Below are 20,226 nucleotides of genomic sequence, written 5' to 3' on the forward strand. Positions count from 1 at the left end.
TTTTTTGTAATGAGTTATTTTACTTTAAGATTACTTAAAACATAGAAAAAAACGATTCTGCGCAAATGTGTTTTGTCTATGTTGCGCGTGGGCCAGAGAGAGAAAACAAATAGTGCGCTGGCATTCTCTTAATAAATTACTAGATAATAATAATTATGTCCTTATTTTGTATATAATTACCTCATTGAAATATTGAAATATTGAACTACCTATTGTTTATAATATTTTAAGACGAAACTAATTTGAATAAATTTAAAATAAAACAATTATGCTCTAAACGTAATAAACGCATGTTTCACTAAATAAAATTATGAATAAGAACTTTACACGATTTGTAATGGTAATCGTAAAATAATTTTCTACATTATGATAACAATAAAAACTGTCATAAAAAAGTTATTGGTACATAAATTGTGATTAAACGTGCTATATAGGTCACCTACCTAAAGACTAAATTTATCTGTTAGGTACTGAATTGGGAAAACCTGAAGTATCAGCCAATTGTTTTTCGCGAAACAATCCGTTTTACAATGTTATGTTTGCCAACTTGATTGTTGCCTCGGAGCTCAAATGTCTTATCAATGTTTCTTTTTTATAATTGTCTAAGTACTCAAAAACGTGTGTTTCATGATTGACTGGTTAACCATTCATTCGGTGGAAGTTATAACACATTTATACTATTTTTGTATTATTATGCGTACGATGCTTCGATACGTCAAAAGAGTGTATATAACATACTGTTTATTATAGCATATTATAATATAATACTTCTATACATTAAGAAATCTGTGATGATTTCAATAATCAACTGTTTCCGGAAATGTATCAAACAAGCAAAATATAATAATATATGGAAAATGTTCTAATTGCATACTTATATGGGTGTAGGTACCTATTAATATATTATTTATATGATAACTTATCTATCGATTGGATAATATTTTATTTTGTGTTTTCATTAGTTATATTCAAATTAACTCTGATAAGTACCTATAGAAGGTAAATTTTTTTTATAAGCATTTGAAGTTAACATTTTGACTAATTCAGTTGATACTTGAAAAAAAAAATAACTAATTCCTCTTCTAAGAGTTTTAAATAATTTGTTGATATTCAAAAAAAATAAGTATCATAGAACTATGAAATTGTTTTCCACGTGATGTACCTATTATAAGTATATCTTAATTTTCTGCACACAATGTAGTTTTCAAAAGAGTTTCATTAATTTTAAGCTCTTTATACCACGAACATGTTCTTACTATTTTACAGTACCCACGTAAATCATGAGTTATATGCGATATTTTAAGAAAATCTCAGTTAAAACTATCGAATTAAGAAAATACTAAAAGTAATATATTACAATAAATAATAATTACCTAATAACATATAAATATAATTAGAAATGTACACTATTACACTCGTCTCCTCCTGTTAGGATCGTTTTATCGTTTGGTTATAGGATATAATATTTTATCGCATAATTTCAGTGAACCGATTAATGACCATAGGCATACTCGAAACCTACTCTATAATACAGCAGACCTAATTCCCTAGTTATATTTTTTCAACCAAAAGTTGCGAATTGAGAATTTTCGACTGGAGCCATTTTCGATGCGTTTGACCTCGTGGCCGGGTAAGCCATATACCCGGTCGACGCACGTTCCTCACCCCATGTAGCGCACACATTGTTTTTTTTCTTTTCGTCCTGTCTCCCTCTTTCTCTCTGTTACTCGCCCTCCGAACCCGTGTGTGAAAACTCATCGGTATTTTACGACCCGGTGAAAAAGGTTTAAAATAAAATACCGTTACCGAGCGAAAACTCGTTTCGGGTTAAGCCGTAGATTTTCCATTTACCTCTATCGGCGGAGATAATTGTTTTTCCCAAGCCCGATCGTTTGCGCGCACCCGAGTCTGAAATTTATGGACTCGCGAAGTGCGGCAGCGGCGGCGTCGAAAACCCAACAAAAGTAGAAGAAATATATTATTATGTATATCTATACACTAGGCTGTACCAAACTTTGGCCGAACAGGTGTGATAGTGCGCCGCGAGCTCGAAGGTGCTCTATGCTGCCATCGTTGCTTCGACAAGATTCGCATTTATCATCGGTCAAACAGTGTGTGTGTGTGTGTGGGTTTACAGGGTGCGTGTTTTTATTCCATCTTCACAACATTTCCATCACTTTGTGTTTACGCCGTCAGTCCATCTTTACCCTCGTTCGTTTTCAGACAGGTATTTATTTTTTCCCCTCTCTGTTCTCACAGTACTTGGAGCTACCAGACGTCAGCACAAATCGCACAGCCGTGGGTAGGTCGATGCGTGTCTTTCCGAACTAATAATATACAACGTGCGATACATTCCTCTATATGTATATCGAGCAGATGATACCTACCAAATTTCTCAGTACGAGTAAACCAAATGAAAAAAAATATTATAGAAAAAATCGATTCTGATATATTATCGACATCTAGAATATCGTACGAAGGCACTAAATTACGTTTTCAAAATTGTGTTTTTACCGTCTGACATTATTTTACCATAAAATTACGACTTCTATAGTATTTCACTGACTAATAATTAATAAACATTAAATATAGGCCTGCAGCTAGTGTTGCTTAAATTGTATAATGCGAATATAAAAAGTGCCATATTTTATTGGAACGTCTGTGATATAGGTGTAGGTAAAATACCGTAACGCTACTCACGGTTCGATACGGCTTACATAACACAGAAATATTCATCCCGTCGGTGTACCCACATATAGCTCATTCCTACCCCTATATGCACGCCACTCTCTCACCGATCGGGGGCAGCTGTGGCGTCGATCGTTTTCGACTTCCTCTTCTCGCGCTAACGCCACACCGCTCGTAAAAAAAAAAAAACAATAATAAAACAATAATAAAAAAAAAAAAACACAACGACAACGGTGGCGCCCCGAAAACGAGCCGAAATATCCTCGCCGGCAGTGGTGTGTGTGCGCGCTCGCCACTGCACCGCCGGGCAGTTCGGATATACAATATTTATAACGTCGGTTGTTTGGAAGTCGAATCAAAAGAACATTTTCCCGACGCATCTCCGGCTGTAAACCAGTACACTACACGCATTATACACATGTACACTCGAACGCTTTCGGAATATGAAAAACTGCAGGGCGATAAAACATTTATGGGTGACGTGGTGTTTTTGTTGTTTTTTTTTTCTTTTTTTTTCCGTTAGATTTATTCTCGCGCGTAACTTTGTAAACTACTGTTATCGGTCGGCCATATATTATATACACATCACCGTTGACCACACACACACACACACACACAAACACACAAGATGCCACCACGTACAATCGTCTTTTAAAAAATAAAAATAAAACTTATATTCTCCGTCGAATTCGACACGAGAATTTATATCACGTCATGCACGTATACAGTGTTCGTTTAAATCTAGTATAGATCGTCGTTAATGTTTAAACACACAGACGCTGTCAGATTTCTTGGGAACTGCACGCGCCATATCGTCTCATATACGGTCCCGAAATACCAAATAAAGCATAATTTACAGTATGCACTATGCATAATTTAGGTGTATATTACTATGTATTGGATGTTTTGATGTTATGGCACCGTACTATCTATTATAATCAGATGTAATATAGAGTACCTACGCGTCGTATATATAGTACCGCCGTCGACAATAGTCTTATTTGAGGAAACATATAACTATACAATCTTCCATGCAATAGATAGGTATATAGGTACATACTTTCATAGTATACCATAGTCATGAGCCACCATTAATTTGTGTTTGTCAGTGTTATCTCGAAATGTAAATCATTAAACAATTTTTAACGGGAAAACGCCCGAATGCTATACAGCAATATACAGTCATAAACATTAACAATATGAAACCAGATGTTTGCTCGGGACATCCGATACCCCTCGAAAATAATTGTATCATCTGCAGACACTAAATTTAATATTATAAAAAAAATAATCAAATTTAAACTGCGCCATTTTACGGAAATCAATAATTTTACGATTACAATTAAATATGTTGAACATTTTGAAATGGAAACAAATATTATTATTATACTGCGCGGATAAGATATATGATATTTCTTAAAAAAAAAACAAAATGGTATTCTTTCAACTGATTCCGTAACATTTACGATCGTGATAAAAATGGGATTGTGATTTACATACGATAAAACTCAGTATTAAAAAAGTTTTGATTTCACTCTCTTAACTTTGATTTCAAAAGAACAAATGGCCTGGAAAGTTGTCTGTTACCAAACATTGAACGTCACGATCGGATTAAAACGGGAATCCCAAGTAGTTGTCAATGTTATATAGAATCGCCGTCTGGCATTATATTATGCAAATATTAAAATTAATTTATAAACTGATATTTGTGTGTTTCTTTTTTATTTTCAAAACGTATTATACACTGTGTTATATAATATTATATTTAAGTAAATATATACGTGTATAAATACCAGCTGCATCCCGGTCATCGAATTGTATAGTGTGGAACGCTCATATTGTGTATACATTCTAATAAAAAATGTTAACACCCCAAGGTGCCGCCATCATATCGAGACTACTAATGTTTCTTTCCATGATTTCTCATGGATAGGATTGTTTCATTAGCTCATCTTCAACCAAATATCAGTTAAACCGAGTTCACTTTTTATGATAACACATAAATTATTATTATCGAATTTCGCGAAGACAAGTTGTATCGTTTATTTCAAGAGAATACTCGAAATGGCAGCCTACTATAGGGTGGTACGGTTCTCAATGCGCGTTCCATATTATACAGTTCAGTGATCCCGGTCGATGTCATACGTTTCGTATTTGGACTAATATGATCGACAAACATTCGATGATGATGAACGATGGTCGTGTTCAGTTACTATGTGCTTGGGTTTGAATTTACACGGCACAAGTACTTACTAATTAATTATGATGTTATTAACGGTCTGCGTGTTACAAATTTTATGTTTACAGTGCCCCCGGACCGGCTGAGCGTGCTGAACGAAAAAGGCGATCACATACCGCATTACATACTCGGGCCGTACAAGGAAGGTGTGACGGTCGATATCACGTGCATCGCAAGCGGAGGTAATTAATTATAATATTTATAATCGATAATATTATGCATACACGGTCGACGGTCGTAGGAAACAATAAAATAATAATATTACTCGATTAACCACTCGTTTACGTTCGTCTGACACAGCTGCTGCTGGACAGCGAAACGAGTGTTAAAAGAAATCTTGCGAACGATGAAAATATGCTCTCTCCCGTGATTGAATTTTTCACTCGAATTCAATAATAATAGTATAATACCTAATATTTATAATCGATATGCAAGGCTGGGCATTAACGAGTTAAAATGTTAAGTTTATACTTTGAACAGTTTTGACTGGGTTACATGACGAGTTACGTATTTGTTTGGAAGTAACTTCTAACTGAACAAGTTACATTATTTCCATGTTACGAAACAACTTATGAGTTAATTCATTTTATTATCGCGGTTAGTTATTTTTTCCTAAAATCGCAGATTTAAAATATATTCCATTTTGTAAAAATTAATTTAAAAAAAAAAATGATAACCATAACCATCAAATATAGTTGATAAATAAAATAAGCAATACCTACATAATAATTTATAATAATGGTTATAATATTATTGTATACTATCAGAATATATTATATATATATATATATAAATATAAATAGAGAATAAATAAGGGTAACTGCATCATAGAGAAAAATACTATTTACTCTGAATCCCATACGAATTTGTATAATTGTATACCTATTAATCTATATTATAATTAATAACAATTATTCATTATTATATTTCAATTAATAGATAGAATTACAACCGAATTGAATAATATTTGATATTATAATATTATGTGAAGGTAGGTAATTAATTGAATCCTAATACTTAATTTAGTAATTATAATTTAGTATAGTTGTAGACCATTAAGTAAACAAATAAATACAAATAATTGTTTCATCAGTGATTAAAGTATATAGTGCTTACAGCAATTAATTGTATTTAATACATACATTTTTTTAGAACTTTAAGTCGTAAGACCTTTGTTAAATTTAACAGTAATAAAAAACCTATGTCATTTCATAGCCTTAAAGAAGGTATAATTTTTAATTGTATATGAAAAAAAGTAACTTATCATTAACGAAGTTAAGTTAATTTTATTTTCTAGTTAACTTGTCACTTTTACAACTTTAAAAATAAAATAAAGTAACTTTAAACCTAACTTACATTTTTCTATATTAACCCAACTTAAAGAGTTAAATAAAAAACTGTTTACTTGCCCATCCTTGTCACGGTTGTACGAAAGAATAAAATAAATACCCGATGAACTACGTATACAAAATAGACTGCTGGACTGCAAATTAACGAGCCTGAGAGAAATCTTTCGAACGATAAAAATATCGTCTCTCCCGTGATAGAAGTTTACGTACGAGTTCAATGATAATAATAACAATAATTATTATAATCATTTCAAATCAATAATAATATTCTGCCCACTCGTTTCTGTTAGGGTTGTGTGACAAAAACATAGTACGATAAAATGTGTAGCCTAATATGTTTACCTATATTGGTCGGGGGCTGCATCCAATCGGTAGTGGTTGTATTTTTTAACGGCCGAGGGGACTAAAAATATTAATTATTGTATTCACAAGGGCTCACGGAGAGACACGAACCTGCCACCCTCCTCTTAATAAAATGTACCTATACGCACATCGAAAAAATATATATTTTTAAAAACCTAAGCCCAAAGGAATACCTTTCCTCTCATAACCGTCACTGTGCTTTTACAATAGTGCACGACTTTTTATAAAACATATTAGTTGACATAAATAATATGTAAAAAAACTTAATCATATCACAAATGCGTAGGTAGATAATATAGAAGGAGAGAACTGTATGAATAGTATTTTATATAATATTTTAACAATTTTTTTAATTTGATGTTAACTGTGCGCGTTAAATAAGCAGCTTCTATAGTGTCGATATTAAATTATTATTGTTTTTATTTTAATATTATTTTTGTTCATCAAAGGTCAATATATTTACGGTCGAAAGATAAAACAGTCCTCACACAATTATATTACCTAGCTGCGAGCATGACTATGACACCTAATTCCATACCTAATAATATAATTCTTTGGTTTTTCTAACGCATTATCGACAATTTATTAGTTTACGTTTTTTACTTTGTTGAACATCGTAGTAGACTTGTGAAAGTGTACAAATCAGAACAATTATTTTGGAAATTACGTGACTATTTGTCGTGAATGCGTTTAGCGAAAAACTAAGTTTGTGAACAAGACTAGGCTCGGGAAGTTAAGATCCTTTTAGAATTTTATTTTTTTTTTTAATAAAAATTAATTTCATATACACATAACGCACCTTTCATTGTGCTGGCGTATGAATGTATACAGTTTAATATTATTGTTTATTAACCTCCCTCTCCTCCCCCCACGTGAGAAATATTTTATTTAATGTTATTTTTCCGTACGTGCCCGGCCGTCACAAAGCGGTTGTGTACGTTTACGCCGACGAAATATTATAAAGTGCGCACTAGTGAGAACTGGTATGACAGCAATCTCATTAGACTAATCAAATAAATTAAAATTAACATATATATTATATATATATATATATATATATATTTATACCACCGACGAACACATTGGACGAGTAACGCAATTCAGTCGTAAATTCCGCGCACGTAAGTCGACGCCATCGCCGCCAGGTCCCAAATAATTAAGAGGAACGCGTTTTTATAATTACAAGTTATAATAATAATTATAATTAAATAAATAATTATAAATATAATAATAATTATTATTATTGTTATTAACCGTTCCATGCCGACAAGTGACAAAAAAATTAAGTAAAAAAATAAAATATCAGCCACATCCACGAAAACGTATTTTTCAATAACTTGCTGTGCTGCAATCGGTCGACACGGTTTTTAACATTTAAAAATATTTTATACTTACGTCGTTAAAATATTATTTTTGTCTTTAATCAGCTATCAGCGTGTAATACGATATTGTATATACAGTCAAGTCGCGATAACTCGAACCTCGATATGTTGAAAATCTACAGAACTCAAATGGTTTTTCATACCTCTGAAATATTTATAAGTTGTTTTTAAGTACCTAACCTATATAAGTCGAAACATTTTTAAGTCAAATGTATTTTTATTCCTTTGAAATACATGTCACAGAGACTCAACTGCAATACTCTTATATTATGAGAACGCGGAAATTTCTGACCTAGATTTTAAATACAACTGTTAATTTATATAACAATAAATTATTATATTACTAATTATCAGTGTATTTTATAAATTCATAATTATTATTTTTTAAACGTATTTAGTGCAGTCGATGCACTAGTTTATACGAACCCATATTATGTATCAGTTATTACACTTTATAATAATAATTTATCTTACAATGTGCTTAAATGTACTGTTTTTTTTATTATGATGGTCTTGTAATTTGTTCATGTCTTCAGTTCTAGTCTGTAGGTCGTTTCAAAAATGACATTTTTCTATTTTATCACCGTTCTCGTGAACATTGAAAAGATTTTACTTGCTGTAAATCATTTCTTAAGAAGCAATCGGTTCAATTAGTTTTATTTCATCAGCTTACTCTGTATTTTTACCCAATACAATTCAGGCCGCATATTGCTTATACTGCACTCGACAAGTGACTTATGAATACCCACTTTCTCGTGGTCATATACAAGTATTAGTTCGTGTTTTTGAAGTTTCAGATCTATGCGGTCAACATTCCTAATTTTCACTAAGTGCTGTTATAGTTTCGACGCTAATATTATTACCCTTATTATGAACATTATAGACCTATTCTCTGATGGTGACGGAAATTATGATCAGCTATTGAATTTACTGGCCGTTTTCATCGTATAGTTGTCTAACAAAATACAATCGTCGATATTCATTTATTTTTTTCATATCTGGCCTTTTCAATCATTGATTTTCAAAGTTCAAACTGTCTTTTCAGCTAATCCACTGCTCTTAGCATAATTAGAACTTGATAAAGTTAGACAAACTTAGATTAAAGTCTCAATCAGTTGCAAAATGTTTGAACTGCGTGAACTCCCCACCACCGCAAGAATAATTTTCAAACACTCTGTATTTCTTGGAGTACGACGGAATCCACTGACTATAGTATTGTCATTAGCTCTATAACTGACTAGCTACTTTTGTTTTTCAAACTCAAAACTTATAACCATACAAAATCTAATCCACAACAACAAGATGAATATCATACGCTTGATTTTTAAATTATCCGCACTGACTTTTTCAAGTTCAGATTATACATGTTCTATAACAATTGATATTAATTGCACGAATTCGTATCCACAAAAATATTACTAAACTGTCTAAACTTCATAAACGTATTGACACAGTGACTATATTATAATACAAACCGAACGATTTTCTTTTTAACAGCAAACATTGTCTTGGAAATATTGGATATCATTAATTGTTATTAACAATTGTATAGTTTATTTATAATACAGTTATTAGTACTAAACTATTACCAAAAAATATAGTTATAATGTGAACGATTATAGTAATTAAAAAATGTTAGAAGTTCGTGGATTCTTAAAAAAATAAAAAAATATTAATATTAATTTGTTTTTGCATACATCTACTGCGTCGTTATAAATCTTCAGTATTTTATATGGTAAATTATTGTTGAAAAAAAGAATAATTAATTATAAATTATTTAATTATAATTGAATAGAACATTTACTACGGCAATAAATAACAAATATTATGCGTAAGTAAATATTGTTAATTACATCATTCTCTGCAGTTACTGAAAGCGTATTCAGATATGCTAATTTTAGCGTATTCATACGTCTTACTCACTTATAATATTATAGTTCTTTGATGTATTAAGCTGTACTCATTCGTTAACTACCAGGAAAGGACCTTCAATAGTGAATAGTGATGTACCTACTCGAGTAGAATATTTCCATTGTATATTCTAAAACGTTGTGTAATAATAATTTTACTATTTAAGTGCAAAAAAATGTAGAAGATCCGGTGTAACCGGAAAATAACTTTTCGAACGTATTGTACCGAAATTGCCTATCCGATACGCCGTGTTCCCATATATTTCGTAAATCATTCTTATACATCAATTTATTGTTCATTTATAATATTAATGAATAATTTATTAGATACAATATTACTTATATAAAATATAGACTGCTAAAATGAATCAAATTAATTTAATAGATAGTTATTACAAAATTTAAATTATATTATATCAATTAAACTAGTTAAATAAAAATAACAAATTAATAATAATTAATAATAATGGTATTTAATAATTCTGATATCAGACTTAGCTGACTTATAAAGTTGAAGGAATTCTAATAAAATGTTTTTTGATTGTTTGATTTTTTGGGACTAACATAGTAATACATTTTAGCAAATTCGTTTTCAAGTTATATGTGCAAAGCTGATTTTGTTTGTCTCATTACAGATATGATAGGTATATACATGTTTTTGAAAGTCAGTAACACCGCCATAATTTACTATGTCAACCAAACACATTTTATTATTGCTATATTTAAAGCCATTGAAAATCTAACCATTTAAAATTGTGTTGAAACGTTGTTTAATTCATCTAGGTACGACAAATTCTAAAATTCTACGAATATTAATTAAAAAATTGTCGTTTTAAAACAACAAAAATAACATTATTGTTTGCATATTATAATCTGCGTAAAAAAAGGCCAAGCACGTGGTACATTATATTTTATTGGAAAAATCAAATACCATACCGATAGTTTATAATTTAGTCACTGTCGATGGAGCCAAACGAAATAAAAAAACAAACATGCCGACTATAAATAAATATTATTAATATTGATATTTTTCGGCGGGTTTGTGTAAGGGTAAAACTGTTGTTTAAGTTCGTTATAATGGTTATAAATACTAGCTTATTATGTGCTTAGTATGGGAATAATATTATTCATTACAATATTATACTTATTTAGTAAGGTGGATCTGTAAAATAATAAATATTGATATTGGAGTAAAAAAATAACGATGTATAGAATATTGGAAATAATTAAATACTATAATATTAAATTTTTCCGAGGCTGGGCATTATCATTTAATAAATTGAAATATATCTTAATTTCAACTTCCTGACTTTACTTAATAGTTGTGATTGTTTTATTAAAAGTCAACTTTGACTTTAATTTTAATTTGCCTCTACAGCTCTGCAAAAACCTAAAATAAACTTTTTATTTTTTAAATATTGCCTATTGAACTAATTTTGAGCTAGTTTTTTAGTCTTCCGTTTACAATAATTATACAATTTCGTAGTATTATAGAATGTGGAATATAATGGTTTAATATAATATAAATATAATCTACGTGCGAAAGGTATATTTTCCGATTGACTTTGCAGACAAAAATGATTCACCTAAATTAACTTAGCACAGCACTCGCGCGTCATTGGCTCTCGTGAATGTTATTTCGCTTGACCGGAACAATGTCCTGTTGCGTGCATAATATACACACACTCATGTGGTGTGTGTGTGTGTGTGTGTGTGCAGAACTCCACGCACGCCCCGTAGCCAAACGAATCTGTTTCCGGTCGGATAATGTCACGGGGTCGTTGAATTTTTTTTATAAGCTCTCCAGTACCTAATCGGATATAACGACTATATCACGATGACGGCTTGTGAGCGTCAACGTATAGAGTGCATATACTATTTTTTCCCTCGGGGAGACTCAGTGGATTATAATAAAAGTAATTAATTTACGGATTTTCGTAAGCGTTGGTATATTTTATCAACAATTACGTAGCTTAATAGACCAGATTCATTGATGTCCATTGGCTGAGAAGTCTATTGACTGTGTCAACAAATTTAAAATATTGAATAATAAAATTTAGGTTGTATTTAAATACAGTACAGTATTTTTTTATTTCATAAAAATTGCATGACGTGTTTACAGTTTTCTTCGAGATATTTTTGTTCGTGATCAAATCAGGCTGATATGACAGGAACTGTTTGAACGTCCATAGAACTGAAATCGAAGACTAATTTTTCACTGGTAGCATACCTAAAATTCATAGTGGTTATATTTACTTCGATAACATAATAATATACCAACTAATTGCAAAGCGCAAAGGCGAATTCCATTTTAAAAACTTAGAATAATATTAAATAGGTACGTTAAAATGTTTTTCGAGCAGCCGTGTATCCAACACAATTTTCATGGGACTCATTAATGGTTTAACTAACGATTTATTTATAAACATTTTTTGGTTTATCCAAGGCCATTTAGGCCCATTGACAATTCCATATTCTTCCTCCACTTTTCTCTATGTGTGGCCACCTCTTCTCCATTCGTCACTCCCCATAATCTCATGTCTTCTTACACTAGGTCTTCTCACCATTGCCTTGGCCTTCCCCTTGGTTGTCTTTTTTTTTTGGTTCCTATTTCGAGACTGTCCGTATAAGTTGTCCCTCTATCTGCCTCATGGGTCATGGCCATATAATATTATGTCTGGGATACTATTTAATATCTCACCCTTGAGTGTGGCCGCTATATTGAATAGAGCATTAAGTTCTCTTTTTGACCTATTTTGTAACCACCCTCGACATTTTTTTTTTGCCCAAATATTCTTCGCAATTTTTCCCTTTTGGAAATCAATAGTTTGTTTTTATCCTACTTGGTAGACCCACTTTTCACGGGCCTAAAGCAATAGTATAGTTATATAAATTATTATTATTTTTACCAATATGATTACAAATGCAATGCAAGTTTTCCAGACATCGCTCTAGATTTTGTGACAGAAATAACCATCATCAGAAATATCAATAAATATAATTATGGTCAATAAAGCCTTTTCTTCTCATTTTAATGTTATAAAATATAAATAGCAGATCGTTTGATTGTAAAATAGAAACATAGGTAATAGTAAACAAACCAGCGCTATATAATACAGTACCTACTACAACTGCCATCACTGATGCCGATCAAATTCCAATTTTTATTTTGACTCGAAATAATATTCACACTCATTCTCGCGTAACCCCCCACTCATCACCACCACCACCAAACAGTTGGTATTTCATTCGGCAAATAAAATCCATCCACCGACCAACCCCAATGAATGTTACGTATTCATGTGTAAGTAAATTTCATAATATCACGTTATAGTAATAATAATATATAAACTCAGCATTTTGCCAAACAATCGAATCGACCGCTACCGCAACCGCATTATTATACTGCACCTACCGGGCGGCCCACGACGTGCTATATATGTATTATATAGTAATTTCCAAAAACAAACCGACCGATCGGTCTGATAAACGGATCGCGATAAATTATTATATCGGCCTCCGTCGACGTTTCGGAGGTTACATAATAATAATAGGTACCTACCTACAGCAATAATAATATTATTGAATCACGGGGAAAATGATATCCAAATCCACCGCAGTTGATAAACTGCCGTGCGATATACAGTCCGGTCGCGTCGGCCCGTTATAAATAATCGCATCGAAATCCAACACCCTTCGGCCAGTCGTGGCAGCCTGGAGGGCTGTTGTTCTATATTATAATGTTAATGCATACACTATTTTATGTCAAAATATAATATAAGCTATATAGGTACACACACGATTCTAGGACGAGGCTGTTCGACCGCACCACAACCCTCGATCTAATATCGACGGTGGTATTTTTATTTTTTTTTTTGCACATGTTCGTTGTTCTACTGTTTAATGTTTTAACGTGTATTTCCCATAATATAATATACACCATGCGGGCATAATATTATTAAATTAGGTCATTTAGGTACTGATGATATTACTGAACAAAAAACGTATTTCATATTAAGTCTATCATAATATATAATAATTATTTTACAATGTGGTTTATTATATTTAAGTAGGTGCTTAAATATTGCATGCGTACAAAAAAGGCAAGGACAAAAAAAAATATCGTAAGAACCGTATTTTGTATGTTATGTTTTACCTAAAAAATATAGCGTATATCTATATGCATCAAAAAACTTGTCCTAACTGACTGATTCGTAATCATCTAGCCAAAGCAATGAGTATATTATGAAATTTGATTACTAATTTCGTTTTCTGATGTAAAGACTCACTGAGAAAGGATTTTTCAAAATTCGCATTTAAAGGAGGTCCTAAAATAAGGATTTTTTTTATGTTTATAAATATGGTTGTCATTGGTTGTAGATTATAGTGGTTATTATACATTACCTACTAGCTTCTAAAAATTGAGTAAACCTCAAATACGCGGTGAATATGTTATTAATAATTTAATAATGAATAAGTACTATTGGATCTAACAAAAAGAACTCCTCAGAAGGACGAAAAAATTGGTTGAATTTGGATCCGCATAAATTTATTGAGTTTAACACAGTTTTTAATTAGTTAATTAATTTATAGAACCGGGCATGGACCAAATATCTCCCTATCTATCTACCGTTGACATTATTTCATCAACACCTAATACAGATATAATACCCCCCCCCTCCCCCCCCCCTCCCTCCGTTGCTCTGATTGTTTGACGAGAGATTCAACGTGCTCACAGATTAAACATTTTATTTTGAATTTGTTACGATTATGTTGTACAGGTACGCAATTACAATACATTTCCATAGTATATACATACTACCTACTCACCCGTAATATTTTTTATTTTTTTATATACATATATATTTGTGGTGGACACGATTGAACGTTTCTAACCTAATTTTCGTAAGGTTTTCGTTGTCAATTTCATTGTTAGCAAAAACGTATTTATGATTCATAGATTTTCTATGTAGACAAAAAATATCAAGTGGCGTGGTTTTTTTTCATTTAATCCATAATGAGCACAATTATCTATCTAAGTTCAAATATTTACACCAACATGAAATACAAATAAAAGTAAAATTAATTTTTGTCGATACTTGTTCTTGTTCTGTGTTGGTTCTGATTTTACTAATAAACAAAGGCGTTCAGAAATACATTATAATGGTATTAGAGTAAATACGAACTTCACGAATTAAGAACAAATCTAGGTAAAAAGTATTGGTTTTAAAGTGTTTTTTGTTTACTTTTACATAAAGATAATCTTTATAATTATTTTATTATCTTTTTCATTGAACACTTTTTTGGCAAGAAAAGAGTTTCAAGCGATCCAATAGTTTTAACTATTGATTGAATATGGAGTTAAGTTGTAATTTGTAAAAGGTAACTATTTGATATTTTTAATGGTTTACTTATGGGGTATAGAAAAAAAAGGTAGATACAATTTTGGTAATAATTATGATTTCCGATCAATAATTTATCATGGAAGTGAAATTTACCAGTTTCTTCTCATCATTTTTATCATAATACAATAAATAATTATATTTATGTTTATTTTAATTATATTTATGAATAATTGTTTATACAAATTTCGGGACTTATTCAATGTTACAATGAAATAATAATATATTAATAAATAATAATCAACCTTTTTTTAACATAACGAAATTAATACAACATTATTACAATTTGACATAATACATGTATCTGCATGCTTAAGAAAAAAAAATTTGTTTTAAATATTTGTCTATGGCACACACATTTTGGAAAAATAAAAGATTTCCTAAATTACATATAAAAAAAAAAAAAAAAATACAAATTACTTTTGAAAGAAAAAGTTAACTTAAATACATTTTACGGTGTTATGTGTTTACATAACGTTGGCTTCTAAAATAAAAATCAAGTTTTAATTAAAAAGACATTTTGAAAGTTTTGTTTAATTTCATTAAAACTGAAAGTATTCATAAAAAAAAATGCATCAGTTCAGCTAGTTAAATGTTGATTATAATACAGTTATCAAAATAAAAAAAAATTAAACATTCATGGGGAGTTTGGTAGTTAATTTTTTACTTTATTGGCCAAAAAATAAATATTAACGCTGTTTTCTTAAATTTATTGAATAACTCTTGGCCAACCGATGTGTTTTTTTCCCGCTATGCAAATATTATACTAAGTGCAATAATATAATAATACCTACTTACCTATTTGACAATTACAATATTTTTTACAACGCATAAATCGACGCGTTTAAATATTAAAGGTAGCTTATATAATAATATTATGTGGGTATCGTGCACTGATCAATATACATCTAGACAAGTGTGGGCCGAATATTTATTAGTATTTATCACGAGTAATCTCACATACTGTCCGTTTTGTTGTCCATGATAAATAATTGCACTTATTGCACTATGCGTCGTTATATGGATCTGATTCATATTTCAAAACATTTCATCGTTACGAGAAATAAACCAACAGACTTTGCTATAATAATAATAATAATAATAACTAAAAACTTTGGTTATGAATACTAACTATTAATACGCTAATGCTAAGAATATACATAATGTGTGCATGTAGTTGCTCTGCATTGTTTTGATTAAATAAGATATAAAACGCATTAATTCTCGAATAAAAAATGTATTTTTCTTTTCGTTTGAGACACAACGAAAAACACACATTACGACATACGAAACATATTAATAAATACGCTTCACGCACATGTGTATACGTGTCGAGGGTGGTTATTTTATTTTTTTATATTTATAGCGAAAGAGCCAATTTTGAAATCTAAAATAAAAAATACTTGGTAATAAATAATCACAGGTTTCCAGTGCAAACACGTCAAGTTTTTCGACGAGCATGTCTCTCTGGATATTATTTCGCATTTTTTTTTATTATTATTATTTTTAAAACTGTTTTCGAAATCCATAAACCCGTCGGTACTCCTTTGCAGCATCGCTGCACGGCCAATCTTCCCACAATGTTATAATATATTATACTTAAAACGTTGTGGAGATTTATCGTACGCTTTTAAACTTTTGAAAATATAAATTTTATATATTTTATACAAGTAATTACTTTATTGTTTCGCACGTTGAAATATTTAAATGTTTATATAATTATTCAAGTAGATTGTGTTACTGTTAAATTAAAATGCGCACCTCCTTTAAGACCTCCCAAACACGCCACTGTTATAATTTAACGAGTTTCGAATACTCACCTTTCAGAATTTATTTGTCTATATGCATTATGATCATTTCGTTTTCTCGGAGTCTTCTTTCATTGGTATTAGAATTCATTTTGTTTGATGACTTACAACAACTAAGCAAGTGTTCGCGTACTAGTAGATTTGAATTTATGAACTTTGTGTAAAAGTTTCGTCGTAACTTTTTAGACTTCACTGAACGACGACGGTCATATAATATTGTACTGATATTGACATTTGAAAATAATGTTTTATTTTAAATATTACTCTTAAGAACAACAATAAATTATTGTTTTGTCACATCTCGATCAGCCGAAACCCGATTTGAACAAAATGTGTTATTTTGACAATTTTTATTATACACTGCGTACCTATAAATGGCTCAGGTCAGTGGCGTGACGAAGGACTTTATTTGAGGCACGTGCCTCAGTTTAAAGGGTGGTGGGTGTCCTGAAGACTAGAGGCATTTCACATATTGTAATAATTTATTAAGTGTGTACTAAGACTACGCCAATCTTTCGCAGTTACCATTTACGCAAATACACAATTACTTAAATAAGTATTTATAATTTATTACTTATATAAATAATTGTGCCTCATAAGTTAATGAAGTTCGCCACGCCACTGGCTCAGGTACGCATGTACTCATGTTGATGTCTCATGATATTAATTCATGTCGTGTATCGCTTGGAAAATCACATTAACGTAACAATTTATTAGTTTTTTGTTCTCGGCCACAGCGAGTTTATATCTATCGAAATCGGAATCGTTTAGAACCCGAATCCGGCCAGTGACGTATACATATTATATGAATCACTACCGTGTCAATATTTCGTGAGAGATTTCAAAGTCTGGTTGTATGGCTTACGGCTTACGAGTGTGCGGGTATGGCGTTTAGAGATTTGTACGATACTTGTGATTTGACAGTAGGAGAGGATAATATAAGTATCATGTACGTGGCCCGCACATCTCAGTTGTAACTTTGAAATTCAAATGATTAGCAAATCGTATAAAATATAAAATATGACTTGTAACATTATACATAATATATTATAATACGATATTTAAAATACACTAATAGAAAGAGATTTATATTTATTGATAGTTAATTAGTAATTAATATGCATTAGTTAAAAATTAATAATAATTGTTATTTTTGTTCGAATACAATTTTTTTTACTAACCTATTCTCTGCAGTCTTTTGATTTTAATATTTATTAACAAAATAGTCAAAGTGCTGTCACTGGATGGTTTCTTCAACAAATTAAAATGTATTTTTATAAAGATAGTTAAATAGCACTCTAGTGCATATTAATGTACCATCAATGTATATATATTGTATGATTAAAAACACAAAATAATATTAAAATATATATTAATAAACTAACACATATAGTATTTAGTTATACCATGCTAAAAACAATTCCGTTTTTTATAATATACATTTTGTTTTTCTTATCTAGCCAATTTAGCATATTTTTGGGGCATATTCGATACATTTTTTTTTAGGAATTAAACGTATGCAGATTTCAAGGTTTTTCAACCATTAAGTCCCTAGTCTTATTATATATTATAACATATCCGGTGGTGTTGTTTTTGTTGTCGAAATTAAGTCTACGGACACTATCATCGCCATTACGGTTTAGTTTTTTTTTCCACGCTTGTATAATATTATATATGGCAATTCTCGGCAAACCGTTTTCCGGGTCACGTCTATGGCGTGGGCAGCCGACGACGACTGTGAATTCTCTCCCGCCGCATTATTAGACCGCATTGAGCCACTCGAGTCACCGCGGGCGGACGTTTTAACCCAATCCTATCTCGAGTGGGCCGACATTAACCGAGTACGGGAAACGAGAGTAAACGGGTCGGGGACAGAGATAAAAATATGGGATGGATAGAAAGAGAGAGATAGAGAGAGACTGAGCAAAACTGAGAGAGACTGAGAAAGAGGCAGTGAGCGAATGAGAGAGAAAGAGTGTGAGAGAGTAAATGTGTGTCGAGAGGACCATTACCGTTCGGAACCACCTCAAAAGTCGTCGGGCGTACGAGATTTTTTCCTTTTTTTTTGTTGATTTATAATTAGAATCATTTTTCATTTCACCACATACGCGTATTATTATTTTAATTGGCTTGGAATACGGCTTAGTGTTTTATTTTCCCCCCAAAATGCTGAATTTAAAAAAAATAATAAACGGCCGTAATAAATAAACGACGACTGCAGTAAATATTTTACATTTATTTTGTAAGTAAACGGAAGAAGGTACACGACGACGCATAATACACATTAACAGCTTTTTTTCCGTTCGAGCATACTCATATTTTTGTCTTCGGGCGTTGTTGACAAATCAATGTTACCGCTTACCTATCAGTCACTTCGTTTTCATATTCGCTTTTATTTCTAATTATAATAATGGGCACTCTTCTGTACACAATTATAGACTAATAGTTACTCCAACAAGTACTTTATAAAATAAAAGCCTAGAGTGTTTTCAAAATGTTATGACTTAGTTATTAACTGCTAATAAATATATTTTATTCTATTGAAATAATAATAATAATAACGTATGCATCATTAACATAACATTTTGTGTTGTATGATTATGTATCGAAGTGGAGACCGGGTATAATCGTAACAGTTTTCTTAAAATTATTTATTTCTACCAAAACACAAAATGGTTTGGTTCGTTTACACTTTCAATTAGTAAAGTAAATTGTTACCTTTTAAAATATATGTGTATTGAATTTTATTTCTACATGTTGTTGAATAAATATAAATATAGAAAAAAAATGTACCTGATACTCTTGAGCATTTAGGCATCGGACAAAAATGTACGTCCCTCCTGCGTTGTCCTTACATTCGATTGTCTCCACTGAAAAACAGTCACCCGTTAGTCAGTAAGACGTTATAGACGCCTTTGCCTATTGAATGTTCCATCGTAAACTATATTTATTGGTATTAAAAAAATAAAAATGGTTTCACGGATATTTTTAGATAAAAACATAAGAAAAATCCAATGACAGATTTTTATTTTTGATTTAATTTAATAAGCCGTTACACATTTTTATAGGTACACTAAAATTATTT

The 20,226-nt window shown here is 31.0% G+C and overlaps 1 protein-coding gene across 1 annotated transcript in view; it reads left to right on the forward strand.

Annotated features, from left to right (window-relative positions):
• The window catches only part of LOC132937511 (nephrin-like), a 485,631-nt gene that overhangs the window by 340,722 nt on the left and 124,683 nt on the right, over nt 1-20,226 (forward strand). The window contains exon 4 of the mRNA XM_061004329.1: nt 4,996-5,109. Coding sequence (XP_060860312.1) covers nt 4,996-5,109 — 114 coding nt within the window. The remainder of the gene's footprint in view (nt 1-4,995; nt 5,110-20,226) is intronic.

This window comes from Metopolophium dirhodum, chromosome 1, assembly GCF_019925205.1.
Source record: "Metopolophium dirhodum isolate CAU chromosome 1, ASM1992520v1, whole genome shotgun sequence".
Classification (NCBI taxonomy): Eukaryota; Metazoa; Arthropoda; class Insecta; order Hemiptera; family Aphididae; genus Metopolophium; species Metopolophium dirhodum.